The sequence below is a fragment of the Cherax quadricarinatus genome, chromosome 28 (assembly GCF_038502225.1).
Source record: "Cherax quadricarinatus isolate ZL_2023a chromosome 28, ASM3850222v1, whole genome shotgun sequence".
Lineage (NCBI taxonomy): Eukaryota > Metazoa > Arthropoda > Malacostraca > Decapoda > Parastacidae > Cherax > Cherax quadricarinatus.
Genome location: NC_091319.1, coordinates 36926535 through 36943572, shown reverse-complemented (window position 1 = coordinate 36943572; position 17038 = coordinate 36926535). Strand labels below are relative to the sequence as shown.

The window sequence follows — 17038 nt, the reverse complement described above, 5'->3', positions numbered from 1 at the left end:
CACTGCGGAACACTGCTGAACATTACTGAGCACTGCTGAGCACTGCTGAACACTGTTGAGCACCTCTGAACAATGTTGAGCACTGTTAAGCGCTGCTGAACACTGAACATTACTGAGCACTGCTGAACAGGGTTAAGCACTGCTGAACACTGCTGAGCACTGCTGAACACTGCTGAACACTGCTGAGTACTGCTGAACACTGCTGAACACTGCTGAGCACTGCTGAACACTGCTGAACACTGTAGAACACTGCTGAACACTGCTGAACACTGCTGAACACTCTTGAACACTGCTGAGCGCTGCTGAACACTGCTGAACACTGTTGAACACTGCTGAACACTGCTGAACACTGCTGAACACTGTTGAACACTGCTGAACACTGTAGAACACTGCTGAACACTGCTGAACACTGCTGAACACTCTTGAACACTGCTGAGCGCTGCTGAACACTGCTGAACACTGCTGAACACTGTTGAACACTGCTGAACACTGTTGAGCACTGCTTAACACTGCTGAACACTGCTGAGCGCTGCTGAGCATTGCTGAACACTGCTGAGTACTGCTGAACACTGCTGAACACTGCTGAGCACTGATGAACACTGCTGAGCACTGATGAACATTTCTGAGCACTGCTGAACACTGCTGAGCACTGATGAACACTGATGAACACTGCTGAGCACTGCTGAGCACTGCTGAGCACTGCTGAACACTGCTGAACATTACTGAGCGCAGTTGAGCACTGCTGACACTGTTAAGCACTGCTGAACACTGCTGAGCACTGCTGAACACTGGTGAACACTGCTGAACACTGCTGAACACTGCTGATCACTGCTGAGCACTCCTGAACACTGCTGAATATTTCTGAGCACTGCTGAACACTGTTAAACACTGCTGAACACTGCTGAACACTGCTGAACACTGCTGAACATTACTGAGCACTGCTGAGCACTGCTGAACACTGTCAAGCACTGCTGAACACTGCTGAACACTGCTGAGCATTGCTGAACACTGTTGAGCACTGTTAAGCTCTGCTGTACACTGCTGAACATTACTGAGCACTGCTGAGCACTGCTGAACACTGTTAAGCACTGCTGAAGACTGCTGAGCACTGCTGAACACTGCTGAGCACTGCTGAACATTGCTGAATATTTCTGAGCACTGCTGAACACTGTTAAACACTGCTTAACATTGCTGAACACTGCTGAATATTACTGAGCACTGCTGAGAACTGCTGAGCACTGCTGAACACTGTTAAGCACTTCTGAACACTGCTGAACACTGCTGAACACTGTTGAGCACTGTTAAGCACTGCTGAACACTGCTGAATATTGCTGAGCACTGCTGAGCACTGCTGAACACTGTTAAGCACTGCTGAGCACTGCTAAGCACTGCTGAACATTACTGAGCACTGCTGAGCACTGCTGAACACTGCTGAGCACTGCTGAACACTGCTGAACACTGCTGAACATTTCTGAGCACTGCTGACCACTGCTGGGCACTGCTGAATATTTCTGAGCACTGCTGAACACTGCTGAACACTGCTGAACATTTCTGAGCACTGCTGACCACTGCTGAGCACTGCTGAATATTACTGAGCACTGCTGAACACTGCTGAACACTGCGGAACACTGCTGAACATTACTGAGCACTGCTGAGCACGGCTGAACACTGCTGAACACTGCTGAACACTGCTGAACATTACTGAGCACTGCTGAGCACTGCTGAACATTACTGAGCACTGCTGAACACTGCTGAGCACTGCTACACACTGCTGAACACTGTTGAATACTTCTGAACATTACTGAGCACTGATGAGTACTGCTGAACACTGCTGAGCACTGCTGAACACTGCTGAACACTGTAGAACACTGCTGAACACTGCTGAACACTGCTGAACACTCTTGAACACTGCTAAGCGCTGCTGAACACTGCTGAACACTGAACACTGCTAAACACTGCTGAACACTGCTGAACACTGTTGAACACTGCTGAACACTGTTGAGCACTGCTTAACACTGCTGAACACTGCTGAGCGCTGCTGAGCATTGCTGAACACTGCTGAGTACTGCTGAACACTGCTGAACACTGCTGAGCACTGATGAACACTGCTGAGCACTGATGAACATTTCTGAGCACTGCTGAACACTGCTGAGCACTGATGAACACTGATGAACACTGCTGAGCACTGCTGAGCACTGCTGAGCACTGCTGAACATTACTGAGCGCAGTTGAGCACTGCTGAACACTGTTAAGCACTGCTGAACACTGCTGAGCACTGCTGAACACTGCTGAACACTGCTGAACACTGCTGAACACTGCTGAGCACTGCTGAACACAGGTGAGCACTACTGAGCACTGCTAAGCACTGCTGAACACTGTTTAGCACTGCTGAACACTGTTGAGCACTGCTGAACAATGCTGAACACTGCTGAAGACAGCTGAGCACTGCTGAACACTGCTGAACACTGCTGAAAACTGCTGAGCACTGCTGAACACTGCTGAACACTGCTGAGCAGTGCTGAACACTGCTGAACACTGCTGAACACTGCTGAACACTGCTGAGCACTGCTGAGCACTTCTGAACACTGCTGAACACTGCTGAACACTTCTGAACACTGCTGAGCACTGCTGAGCACTGCTAAACACTGCTGAACACTGAACACAGCTGAGCACTGCTGAACACTGCTGAACACTTCTGAACACTGCTGAGCACTGCTGAACACTGCTGAGCACTGCTGAGCACTGCTGAGCACTGCTGAACACTGCTAAACACTGCTGAGCACTGCTGAACACTGCTAAACACTGCTGAGCACTGCTGAGCACTGCAGAACACTGCTGAGCACTGCTGAACACTGCTAAACACTGCTGAGCACTGCTGAGCACTGCAGAACACTGCTGACCACTGCTGAGCACTGCGGAACACTGCTAAACACTGCTGAGCACTGCTGAGCACTGCAGAACACTGCTGAGCACTGCTGAGCACTGCTGAACATTGCTAAACACTGCTGAGCACTGCTGAGCACTGCAGAACACTGCTGAGCACTGCTGAGCACTGCTGAACACCGCTAAACACTGCTGAGCACTGCTGAGCACTGCAGAACACTGCTGAGCACTGCTGAGCACTGCTGAGCACTGCTGAACACCGCTAAACACTGCTGAGCACTGCTGAGGACTGCAGAACACTGCTGAGCACTGCTGAGCACTGCTGAGCATGTGGCAGTGTACTTGCTATTTTCACCTTTATTCTTACCTCCTCACTTCTACTAGCAGCCTCCACCTCCTGTAACGTCTTACCTACGTATCATGTTTCACATTTAGCTGTATATGAGGCTCCAGTCTGATGGTTCAGCTTCACACTGCTCAACACTACGGAGCTCAAGTCTTCTCCAGTCTGATGGTTCAGCTTCACACTGCTCAACACTACGGAGCTCAACTCTTCTCCAGTCTGATGGTTCAGCTTCACACTGCTCAACACTACGGAGCTCAACTCTTCTCCAGTCTGATGATTCAGCTTCACACTGCTCAACACTACGGAGCTCAACTCTTCTCCAGTCTGATGGTTCAGCTTCACACTGCTCAACACTACGGAGCTCAACTCTTCTCCAGTCTGATGATTCAGCTTCACACTGCTCAACACTACGGAGCTCAACTCTTCTCCAGTCTGATGGTTCAGCTTCACACTGCTCAACACTACGGAGCTCAACTCTTCTCCAGTCTGATGGTTCAGCTTCACACTGCTCAACACTACGGAGCTCAACTCTTCTCCAGTCTGATGATTCAGCTTCACACTGCTCAACACTACGGAGCTCAACTCTTCTCCAGTCTGATGATTCAGCTTCACACTGCTCAACACTACGGAGCTCAACTCTTCTCCAGTCTGATGATTCAGCTCCACACTGCTCAACACTACGGAGCTCAACTCTTCTCCAGTCTGATGATTCAGCTTCACACTGCTCAACACTACGGAGCTCAACTCTTCTCCAGTCTGATGATTCAGCTTCACACTGCTCAACACTACGGAGTTCAACTCTTCTCCAGTCTGATGATTCAGCTTCACACTGCTCAACACTACGGAGCTCAACTCTTCTCCAGTCTGATGGTTCAGCTTCACACTGCTCAACACTACGGAGCTCAACTCTTCTCCAGTCTGATGGTTCAGCTTCACACTGCTCAACACTACGGAGCTCAACTCTTCTCCAGTCTGATGGTTCAGCTTCACACTGCTCAACACTACGGAGCTCAACTCTTCTCCAGTCTGATGGTTCAGCTTCACACTGCTCAACACTACGGAGCTCAACTCTTCTCCAGTCTGATGGTTCAGCTTCACACTGCTCAACACTACGGAGCTCAACTCTTCTCCAGACTGATGATTCAGCTTCACGCTGCTCAACACTACGGAGCTCAACTCTTCTCCAGTCTGATGATTCAGCTTCACGCTGCTCAACACTACGGAGCTCAACTCTTCTCCAGTCTGATGATTCAGCTTCACACTGCTCAACACTACGGAGCTCAACTCTTCTCCAGTCTGATGATTCAGCTTCACACTGCTCAACACTACGGAGCTCAACTCTTCTCCAGTCTGATGATTCAGCTTCACACTGCTCAACACTACGGAGCTCAACTCTTCTCCAGTCTGATGATTCAGCTTCACACTGCTCAACACTACGGAGCTCAACTCTTCTCCAGTCTGATGATTCAGCTTCACACTGCTCAACACTACGGAGCTCAACTCTTCTCCAGTCTGATGGTTCAGCTTCACACTGCTCAACACTACGGAGCTCAACTCTTCTCCAGTCTGATGGTTCAGCTTCACACTGCTAAACACTACGGAGCTCAACTCTTCTCCAGACTGAGGGACTCACCTCCTTAAAACTACAACTACATCGAACACGGAGGGCCCGGGTTCGATTCCCGGCGGGTGGAAACATTCGACACGTTTCCTTACACCTGTTGTCCTGTTCACCTAGCAGCAAATAGGTACCTGGGTGTTAGTCGACTGGTGTGGGTCGCATCCTGGGGGACAAGATTAAGGACCACAATGGAAATAAGTTAGACAGTCCTCGATGACGCACTGACTTTCTTGGGTTATCCTGGGTGGCTAACCCTCCGGGGTTAAAAATCCGAACGAAATCTTATCTTATCTCTTATCTTATCTTATCCTCTGTATTTGAGTGTATTTACTTACACTTTAGGAGAAACAATTCTGCCATCAAGATATCTATCTTATGCAGGTGTCCTACCCTTCTATTAGCCTGAAATACAGATAATACCCTTACAACACGCACCAGTGACAACACCCTTACAACACGCACCAGTGACAACACCCTTACAACACGCACCAGTGACAACACCCTTACAACACGCACCAGTGACAACACCCTTACAACACGCACCAGTGACAACACCCTTACAACACGCACCAGTGACAACACCCTTACAACACGCACCAGTGACAACACCCTTACAACACGCACCAGTGACAACACCCTTACAACACGCACCAGTGACAACACCCTTACAACACGCACCAGTGACAACACCCTTACAACACGCACCAGTGACAACACCCTTACAACACGCACCAGTGACAACACCCTTACAACACGCACCAGTGACAACACCCTTACAACACGCACCAGTGACAACACCCTTACAACACGCACCAGTGACAACACCCTTACAACACGCACCAGTGACAACACCCTTACAACACGCACCAGTGACAACACCCTTACAACATGCACCAGTGACAACACCCTTACAACATGCACTAGTGACAACACCCTTACAACACGCACCAGTGACAACACCCTTACAACACGCACCAGTGACAACACCCTTACAACACGCACCAGTGACAACACCCGTACAACATGCACCAGTGACAACACCCTTACAACATGCACTAGTGACAACACCCTTACAACACGCACCAGTGACAACACCCTTACAACATGCACCAGTGACAACACCCTTACAACAGACACTAGTGACAACACCCTTACAACACGCACCAGTGACAACACCCTTACAACACGCACCAGTGACAACACCCTTACAACATGCACTAGTGACAACACCCTTACAACACGCACCAGTGACAACACCCTTACAACACGCACCAGTGACAACACCCTTACAACATGCACTAGTGACAACACCCTTACAACACGCACCAGTGACAACACCCTTACAACACGCACCAGTGACAACACCCTTACAACATGCACTAGTGACAACACCCTTACAACACGCACCAGTGACAACACCCTTACAACACGCACCAGTGACAACACCCTTACAACATGCACTAGTGACAACACCCTTACAACATGCACTAGTGACAACACCCTTACAACACGCACCAGTGATAACACCCTTACAACACGCACCAGTGACAACACCCTTACAACACGCACCAGTGACAACACCCTTACTACACGCACCAGTGACAACACCCTTACAACACGCACCAGTGACAACACCCTTACAACACGCACCAGTGACAACACCCTTACAACACACACCAGTGACAACACCCTTACAACACGCACCAGTGACAACATCCTTACAACATGCACCAGTGACAACACCCTTACAACATGCACCAGTGACAACACCATTACAACATGCACCAGTGACAACACCCTTACAACACGCACCAGTGACAACACCCTTACAACATGCACTAGTGACAACACCCTTACAACACGCACCAGTGACAACACCCTTACAACATGCACCAGTGACAACACCCTTACAACACGCACCAGTGACAACACCCTTACAACACGCACCAGTGACAACACCCTTACAACACGCACCAGTGACAACACCCTTACAACACGCACCAGTGACAACACCCTTACAACACGCACCAGTGACAACACCCTTACAACACGCACTAGTGACAACACCCTTACAACACGCACCAGTGACAACACCCTTACAACACGCACCAGTGACAACACCCTTACAACACGCACCAGTGACAACACCCTTACAACACACACCAGTGACAACACCCTTACAACACGCACCAGTGACAACACCCTTACAACACGCACCAGTGACAACACCCTTACAACACACACCAGTGACAACACCCTTACAACACGCACCAGTGACAACACCCTTACAACACACACCAGTGACAACACCCTTACAACACGCACCAGTGACAACACCCTTACAACACGCACCAGTGACAACACCCTTACAACACACACCAGTGACAACACCCTTACAACACACACCAGTGACAACACCCTTACAACACACACCAGTGACAACACCCTTACAACACACACCAGTGACAACACCCTTACAACACACACCAGTGACAACACCCTTACAACACGCACCAGTGACAACACCCTTACAACACACACCAGTGACAACACCCTTACAACACGCACCAGTGACAACACCCTTACAACACACACCAGTGACAACACCCTTACAACACACACCAGTGACAACACCCTTACAACACGCACCAGTGACAACACCCTTACAACACGCACCAGTGACAACACCCTTACAACACACACCAGTGACAACACCCTTACAACACGCACCAGTGACAACACCCTTACAACACGCACCAGTGACAACACCCTTACAACACACACCAGTGACAACACCCTTACAACACGCACCAGTGACAACACCCTTACAACACGCACCAGTGTCAACACCCTTACTACATGCACCAGTGACAACACCCTTACAACACACACCAGTGACAACACCCTTACAACACACATCAGTGACAACACCCTTACAACACGCACCAGTGACAACACCCTTACAACACGCACCAGTGACAACACCCTTACAACACACACCAGTGACAACACCCTTACAACACGCACCAGTGACAACACCCTTACAACACGCACCAGTGACAACACCCTTACAACACACACCAGTGACAACACCCTTACAACACGCACCAGTGACAACACCCTTACAACACGCACCAGTGACAACACCCTTACAACACACACCAGTGACAACACCCTTACAACACACACCAGTGACAACACCCTTACAACACACACCAGTGACAACACCCTTACAACACGCACCAGTGACAACACCCTTACAACACGCACCAGTGACAACACCCTTACTACATGCACCAGTGACAACACAATAAGAACATAACTGTGCCGTCAACACTAGTGACAACACTGGTCACACTGTTAACAACATTCTGGTCACACTATTAACAACACTCTGGTCACACTGTTAACAACACTCTGATCACACTATTAACAACACTCTGGTCACACTATTAACAGCATTCTGATCACACTGTTAACAACACTCTGGTCACACTATTAACAACACTCTGGTCACACTGTTAATAACACTCTGGTCACACTATTAACATTCTGGTCACATTATTAACAACACTTTGGTCACAATATTAACAACACTCTTGTCACACTATTAACAACACTCTGGTCACACTATTAATAACACTCTGGTCACACTATTAACATTCTGGTCGCATCATTAACAACACTTTGGTCACAATATTAACACCACTGGTCACACTTACCATTGACCACCATTACCTTGACGGAGTCTGGCAGGGCGTATACGGGCGCACACGTGTAGTTCCCCGAGTCTGTCTTCACCGCCCGTGTGATGTAAAGTTTGGACATTGTCTTTGTGGGCGTCTTCTCTACCTGTGGGCGTAAGTGTGGGTGGCTAGTAAGTATGAGAACTAGGTAGTTAGTAATTGAGAGGCTGAGTTAATTAGTTGGTGTGAATCTTCGGTAATTAGTGGTTGGGATAATTTGGGATATTTAGTGAGTGGGAGGCTGGTGTAATTAGTACCTGAGTGGGACGGGAGTGGCTGATGTATAAGAGGCATGTGAAGTTAATGGGGGAGAAAAATGAGTAGTTATTGGATTGGGAGCCGCTGTGGTTAATGTGTGAAGACTGGTGTAATTAATGGGTGAATGGTAGGTTGGGATGGGTAGTGGAAGCAAAGAAAGGGAGAAGAGTTGGTAGAGAGTCGGAGTACTTCCTGAGTGAAAGGATGTTTGAGGTTAGTAGAAGAGAGGAGCTTACGGCGACGTTTCGGTCCGACTTGGACCATTTACAAAATCACACGTCGTCGTAAGCTCCTCTCTTGTATGTGCGGGTTATTTGTGTCTTGTTCCAGTCACGGTATTGTGCCTTTTTGTTATTGTTTGAGGGAAGAATAGTAGACGAATAGGAAGGTAAGATAGACAGCAGATAATAAAAGTTTAGATAATGGTTGTGGGAGATAGCTAGCTTATAGAAAGCTGGGAATATATGGATATATCACAGTGGATACAAGGGTGAGGTGTGTTGACTCGAAATTGTTATAGCAAGTTGTTACAATGTTATAATATCTATTAGCACAGACATCTACCACAGAATACTAAAGTGCCAAACTATTTATACCCATCTAGTTATTAGCCCGTTGATGGCTTATGTCTGAGTCGTCTATATTTGTCGTTCACCTCATGGGAGGACGACGACTTATATCTGAAGATCAGTTTCATTAGGCAAGGCTTTAATACATATAAATAGGAGAGGAAATGCTAGCTGAAAACATTTATGAATTTCACTGAACCAAAACTGACGCTTATAGTTAATATTTACACTGAAAGTAACAGATGTTTAAAGTGTTGGGTTCCTACGCATCATTAGGTGCATTATATCTGTAACTACTAATTATGTATTTTAAGTATGAGTGCATTAATCAACACTGTGCTTTTAAACACGAGACTTTATATCCTGTACAATACTGTACTCGCAGTAATAAACTGTACCAACTGGCATATTACTGTACTAAATCTTACTTCAAAAATACTATAATAAATAGCGTGAGTAGTGTGTGGCAGACTCAACACAGGAAGTGAATGACAAAGCCCATTAAGTCTCTAAATAAATTCCCTTCTGATAGATAAAGAGGCAATAAACACAGCTTGCTTGACCATTGCAACGACCAAATTGCCACACGCGATATGCACAAAACAAGCACAAACAACTCAGCATCATGCAAACAGGAGTAAAACACCAAAAATAACCTAATCAGAGACAAACGACACATTCTCAATGCAAGGAATATACTCCCTTATTACTAAATAAAGAGTTATATCTGGGACCTGAATCATACTCTCTCACAACACAACCAGTGATAAAAATCACGAGGTCTAAATAAATATCTGGAAACATAGTTCCACAGAGGACAATGACACCCGTCACCGACAAGATCGTACTCAACCACAACACTGAGTCTACATTATAGAAGTAGAGAGCAGATGTCACAGATGTCACATGTTGAAAAGAAGAGAGCTTCCCATGGCGATTTCCAGCCATAGAGATTGAAGCAGCAGCTGCAGGCATGAGTGAGCTATACAACCTCCTAGTCACATATCTCAGAATACATCATATTTTACAAATAATAAAGTAGCAGCGTGGGACAGCCAATTAAAATTGTTGAATCTGTGGTGTGATACATTCTGCTTATCAGTGTAGCTAAATATATTAAGCAAATAATACTATGATACGTGATTTTTTTCGTCTTAGCTACTAGTGACAATAATATTAGTGATATAACATTAGATAAAATATATATATAAATTATATATGAAAATGTTTATATTTTCTTGAGACACAAGTAGACAGATGTGTGGAGTGTGTCGACTAGTAGTTTTTATGCCAAGTAAATGAATATGGATGGATGGGGTGTGTCGACAGACAGTTCTAGTAAGTGGATGGGTGGTTATTATATCAAGTGGATTGTAGGGTGGAGTGTGTTGACAGGTTGTTGACATGGTGACCAAGAATATAAAAAGGAAATACTATTAACTAGTACCTGAAAACCTGGTGAGAAGAGCATGTGGCTCTTGATACCTTCCTTATACCTCTTTCATTCTCTCGATTTTCTAATAGGCTTTAACTGATACATTAAATGATTCAACCCCTGATGATGGCACCGTACTGAAGTTCCATAGCGACTCTTCTCCACTTCCTTTCTAAAGTTGCTGTCCAAAGCATTCAGACAGAGACAGCCATGCAGTTGCAAGCAAAGCAACTTGGCAGTAAAGCTGTGGTTCATGTGGCAAGAATATGTATCAGTAGCCTAACTGAGGATAATGTGCGGTATTAATACTAGACTTCAATAAAACATGTCACCTACTGAAAGAGACGTGGTATTAAAAGTTAATCCCTGGCCCCTTTTCTCTTCCACATGGCAATTAGGGAAATTGCTATCAGAATGGCCAACAAATTGAAGATCTCGTGTCTAGATGATGGCACAATGGCAGGTACAAAGCGATCCCTTCTAATAAATCTAACTCAGGTGATGACACGAAAATAGACCATGGGCTCGTCCTTAATCCAACCAAATAAGAAATCACCTTAGTCAATCAACGAGTGATTGATGCAGTGAAATATTTTCCACTATGTGCGTAACCACTGCCCCCACGAGAAGTGTAATGCTTGGAGCCTCTCTAGGAACTCATGCCATTGACGGAATTCACTAAAAGAAACAAGGCAATAAGAGGAGGATGTGACATCAAGTACGCAATCAAAACGTCCACCGGTGGCCCGGTGGCCTAGTGGCTAAAGCCCCCGCTTCACACACGGATGGCCCGGGTTCGATTCCCGGCGGGTGGAAACATTTCGCCACGTTTCCTTACACCTGTTGTCCTGTTCACCTAGCAGCAAATAGGTACCTGGGTGTTAGTCGACTGGTGTGGGTCGCATCCTGGGGGACAAGATTAAAGGACCCCAATGGAAATAAGTTAGACAGTCCTCAATGACGCACTGACTTTCTTGGGTTATCCTGGGTGGCTAACCCTCCGGGGTTAAAAATCCGAACGAAATCTTATCTTATCTTATTTTTTCTAAGATCGACACCTCTCATAAGACAACCCTCAACTCCATGAATACAACAGTTTCCCGTAACCATTATACACGAAAGTACTCAACCTCACTCTAGAAGATTGACAGTAGGACCAGGTTACATCCCAAGTCTGTCAAGGAGACATATTTGTCCGCAAGGCATCACAAATAACATTTCACGAGTACCTTAGGGACGATGTTGAGGTTCAAGATCACACGTTCAGTAATGGAACATTGATCTGAGATACATTATCAGGATTCACAACTAGAGTTTCCCAACAACTACAACCATTCACATTTGGGTGACCCAAAAGGGAAAATATAGCCTCGCTAACGCGACGGTCTGGAGTTTTGAGACTCTCTGATCGCGGGTTCTATCCCCGCCCGTGGTATGGTATATTTGAAAGTATCAAGTACTAAAATTCTAGCAACAAAAGCCGCTCATGCTGGGGAGTGTGGGGTGGTAGTCCTCAGTTCCTCCATAGGAAAATGCCTCGACCAGAAAAGTATTCATATCAGTCTTGAACTTCTCCTTGTCACCCATATCCTTGCCGAGCACACGTGTGTTTGCGATATTTGTAGACTAATATTTCAGAAACCGACAAGTTGATAAATTAGATAAATGTGCAAAACTTGAGTTTCTGCACTCTGGAAATGTTTCGCTACATAGTGGCTTCATCAGTCCAATAGAAAGAAGAATGGTGAGGATCAGAAGATCGAGGTAGTCAGTCCCTCAGCCTGGAATCGATGTAATCAGTATATCCATCTTGATAAGAATACAGATATGCGCAAAGGGTCTTATATACTGCAGACAGGTGAGATGAAGCAGTCGGAGGCTATGTCACTTTGGACAAATCAACAGGTGGAAGTAGGTCACTTATAGGTAAGTCAACCACATAATTTCCTGTATGAAGACCCCAAGATATTGCTGCGTCTGACACAGGAAGAACTCGGTAATTACGATTTAAAATTGCCATTAGCTACAACCATTGAGCTTATTAAATTTTGTATTGTTGATGCAAAGTTTGTTTTTTAATGACGAGTTTTATACTCAGAAGTTTGGTATGGCAATGGGAAATCCTCTCCCGCCTGCCCTTAGGAATTTGTAGATGATGATGTTTTGTGTCTAATGATAAATTACATAGGTATAAACCATATCATTATTTAATTAAATAGTCTAGAACATTCCATAAATTTTACTGTTAATTTTGAGCAAAATAAATCACTGCCTTTTTAAGATGTCTTAATTATTTAAGGGAAATTTGATATTAAATTCAAAATATACAGATAACCAACAAATAATTGTTCTTATATGCACTATTATTCTTCAAATCATGATACAGATAAACTTTCTGTATTATTATCCTTGTTTTTGAGAACTTTGCATATTTGCAGCCCAGAGTTCGAAGATGAAAAAATCTTTAGGATTTACGAAATAGCTAATGATCTACAATACCCAAAATACTTAATTACAAATCCTATTAAGTTGCTAGAAACACATTTTACAATTCAAAAAAAAAATCATATTCAACCAAGAATATGTTGGTTCTCTCTTACAATGAAAAACCTTCTTGATATGCCTTCTCTATTTAACAATTTCAAAATTGAAGTGTTATTTAAAAATCACGTTACAGCTGGATGCCAAGTCGAGAGAGAGAGGCCTGATCACTAGCAGCCAACAATACTCACAATCCAGCAATCTGCCCTGACGGGATTACCATCTATCCTTGGAAGAATAGCAAGCTCTTAGCGTGGAACTGTACCTGTGTGTCGACGCTGGCTGACACCTATATCCATCACAGTGTGGGGCGACAGGGAGGAGCTGCTGACCACAGGGAGGAGTACAAGACCAGTAAGTACATGGATATAAGCCAACAGTATCAGTTTGTCCCAGTGGGATCAGAGACCTTAGGATCATGGGGAAAACATGCCACATGTTTCCTTAAAAAACTGGGTTCCAGACTCATCGACACCACCAGGGACCCAAGGGCAGCCACTTTCGTGTTCCAGCATCTCAGCATGGCCATCCAGAGGGGAAATGCTTGCTGCATACTGGGCTTGCGTCCGGCTTTGGAGGAGCTGGAGGAGATTCATAATGTTTGATATATTGTACCAATGTATTCTGTCTATTAATAAAGTTCACATAGAATATAGAATATAGGGGGTGGTAGGAAAAGAAAATATTCAAACAGCTCCGGGGAGAACCTTGAGTTTTCCCTGAGGTACGTTTATTGTCTTCTCTGAGGATGAGGGTCCCCAGTAAAGTTCTAGAGGTGGTACCTCCATATATATATATATATATATATATATATATATATATATATATATATATATATATATATATATATATATATATATATATATATATATATATATATATATATATATATATATATATATATATATATATATATATATATATATATATATATATATATATATATATACATATCAATGTACCACGCAGAAACAAGTGGGTATATACAGAGAGAGATCGCAGTCAGCAGGACTCGATACTGCTACTGGGGACGGTTAAGTTTCCCAGGCACAAATGTCACATAGACTGGGTAGCCTGGTTCACAAGCCATGTTTTTTTCCCAGCCCGGGCACGTCAGTCAGCCTCAAGCATGGGTTCAACCTATTTCAATCTCCTCCTGTATGTTTTGACCTCTCAAGCGATTTTTTTATCAATGCACCACACAGAAACAAGTGTGTGTGTGTGTGTGTGTGTGTACTCACCTAGTTGTACTCACCTAGTTGAGGTTGCGGGGGTCGAGTCCGAGCTCCTGGCCCCGCCTCTTCACTGATCGCTACTAGGTCACTCTCCCTGAGCCGTGAGCTTTATCATACCTCTGGTTAAAGCTATGTATGGATCCTGCCTCCACTACATCGCTTCCCAAACTATTCCACTTACTGACTACTCTGTGGCTGAAGAAATACTTCCTAACATCCCTTTGATTCATCTGTGTCTTCAACTTCCAACTGTGTCCCTTTGTTACTGTGTCCAGTCTCTGGAACATCCTGTCTTTGTCCACCTTGTCAATTCCTCTCAGTATTTTGTAAGTCGTTATCATGTCCCCCCTATCTCTCCTGTCCTCCAGTGTCGTCAGGTTGATTTCCCTTAACCTCTCCTCATAGGACATACCTCTTAGCTCTGGGACTAGTCTTGTTGCAAACCTTTGCACTTTCTCTAGTTTCTTTACATGCTTGGCTAGGTGTGGGTTCCAAACTGGTGCCGCATACTCCAATATGGGCCTAACGTACACGGTGTACAGGGTCCTGAACGATTCCTTATTAAGATGTCGGAATGCTGTTCTGAGGTTTGCCAGGCGCCCATATGCTGCAGCAGTTATTTGGTTGATATGTGCTTCAGGAGATGTGCCTGGTGTTATACTCACCCCAAGATCTTTTTCCTTGAGTGATGTTTGTAGTCTCTGACCCCCTAGACTGTACTCCATCTGCGGTTTTCTTTGCCCTTCCCCAATCCTCATGACTTTGCACTTGGTGGGATTGAACTCCAGGAGCCAATTGCTGGACCAGGTCTGCAGCCTGTCCAGATCCCTTTGTATTTCTGCCTGGTCTTCGATCGAATGAACTCTTCTCATCAACTTCACGTCATCTGCAAACAGTGACACCTCGGAGTTTATTCCTTCCGTCATGTCGTTCACAAATACCAGAAACAGCACTGGTCCTTGGACTGACCCCTGTGGGACCCCACTGGTCACAGGTGCCCACTCTGACACCTCGCCTCGTACCATTACTCGCTGCTGTCTTCCTGATAAGTATTCCCTGATCCATTGCAGTGCCTTCCCTGTTATTCCTGCTTGGTCCTCCAGTTTTTGCACTAATCTCTTGTGTGGTACTGTGTCAAACGCCTTCTTGCAGTCTAAGAAAATGCAATCCACCCACCCCTCTCTCTCTTGTCTTACTGCTGTCACCATGTCATAGAACTCCAGTAGGTTTGTGACACAGGATTTCCCGTCTCTGAAACCATGTTGTCTGCTGGTGATGAGATCATTCCTTTCTAGATGTTCCACCATTCTTCTCCTGACAATCTTTTCCATGATTTTGCATGCTATACATGTCAGTGACACTGGTCTGTAGTTTAGTGCTTCATGTCTGTCTCCTTTTTTAAAGATTGGTACCACATTTGCTGTCTTCCATGCCTCAGGCAATCTCCCTGTTTCGATAGATGTATTGAATATTGTTGTTAGGGGTACACATAGCGCCTCTGCTCCCTCTCTCAGGACCCATGGAGAGATGTTATCTGGCCCCATTGCCTTTGAGGTATCTAGCTCACTCAGAAGCCTCTTCACTTCTTCCTCTGTTGTGTGTACTGTGTCCAGCACATGGTGGTGTACCCCACCTCTCCGTCTTTCTGGAGCCCCTTCTGTCTCCTCTGTGAACACTTCTTTGAATCTCTTGTTTAGTTCCTCACATACTTCACTGTCATTTCTTGTTGTCTCTCCTCCTTCCTTCCTTAGCCTGATTACCTGGTCTTTGACGGTTGTTTTCTTCCTGATGTGGCTGTATAACAGCTTCGGGTCAGATTTGGCTTTTGCTGCTATGTCGTTTTCATATTGACGTTGGGCCTCCCTTCTTATCCGTGCATATTCGTTTCTGGCTCTACGACTGCTCTCCTTATTCTCCTGGGTCCTTTGCCTTCTATATTTCTTCCATTCCCTAGCACACTTGGTTTTTGCCTCCTTGCATCTTTGAGTGAACCATGGGCTCATCCTGGCTTTTTCATTATTCCTGTTACCCTTGGGTACAAACCTCTCCTCAGCCTCCTTGCACATTGTGATTACATATTCCATCATCTCATTAACTGGTTTCCCTGCCAGTTCTCTGTCCCACTGAACCTCATTCAGGAAGTTCCTCATTCCTGTGTAGTCCCCTTTCCTGTAGTTTGGTTTCATTCGTCCTGGCCTTCCTGCTTCCCCCTCCACTTGTAGCTCTACTGTGTATTCGAAGCTCAAAACCACATGATCGCTGGCCCCAACGGGTCTTTCATATGTGATGTCTTCAATATCTGCACTACTCAAGGTGAATACTAAGTCCAGTCTTGCTGGTTCATCCTCTCCTCTCTCTCTTGTAGTGTCCCTTACGTGTTGGTACATGAAGTTTTCCAGTACCA

At 45.4% G+C, this 17038-nt stretch overlaps 1 protein-coding gene across 2 annotated transcripts in view; it reads right to left on the bottom strand.

Moving 5' to 3' along the window:
• The window catches only part of LOC128693193 (irregular chiasm C-roughest protein-like), a 248479-nt gene that overhangs the window by 23458 nt on the left and 207983 nt on the right, over positions 1 to 17038 (bottom strand). The window contains exon 6 of one of the 2 annotated variants that reach the window (XM_053782672.2): positions 8573 to 8702. In XM_053782672.2, the coding sequence (XP_053638647.2) occupies positions 8573 to 8702 (130 nt within the window). The remainder of the gene's footprint in view (positions 1 to 8572; positions 8703 to 17038) is intronic. The other variant, XM_053782673.2, reaches the window with a different exon arrangement.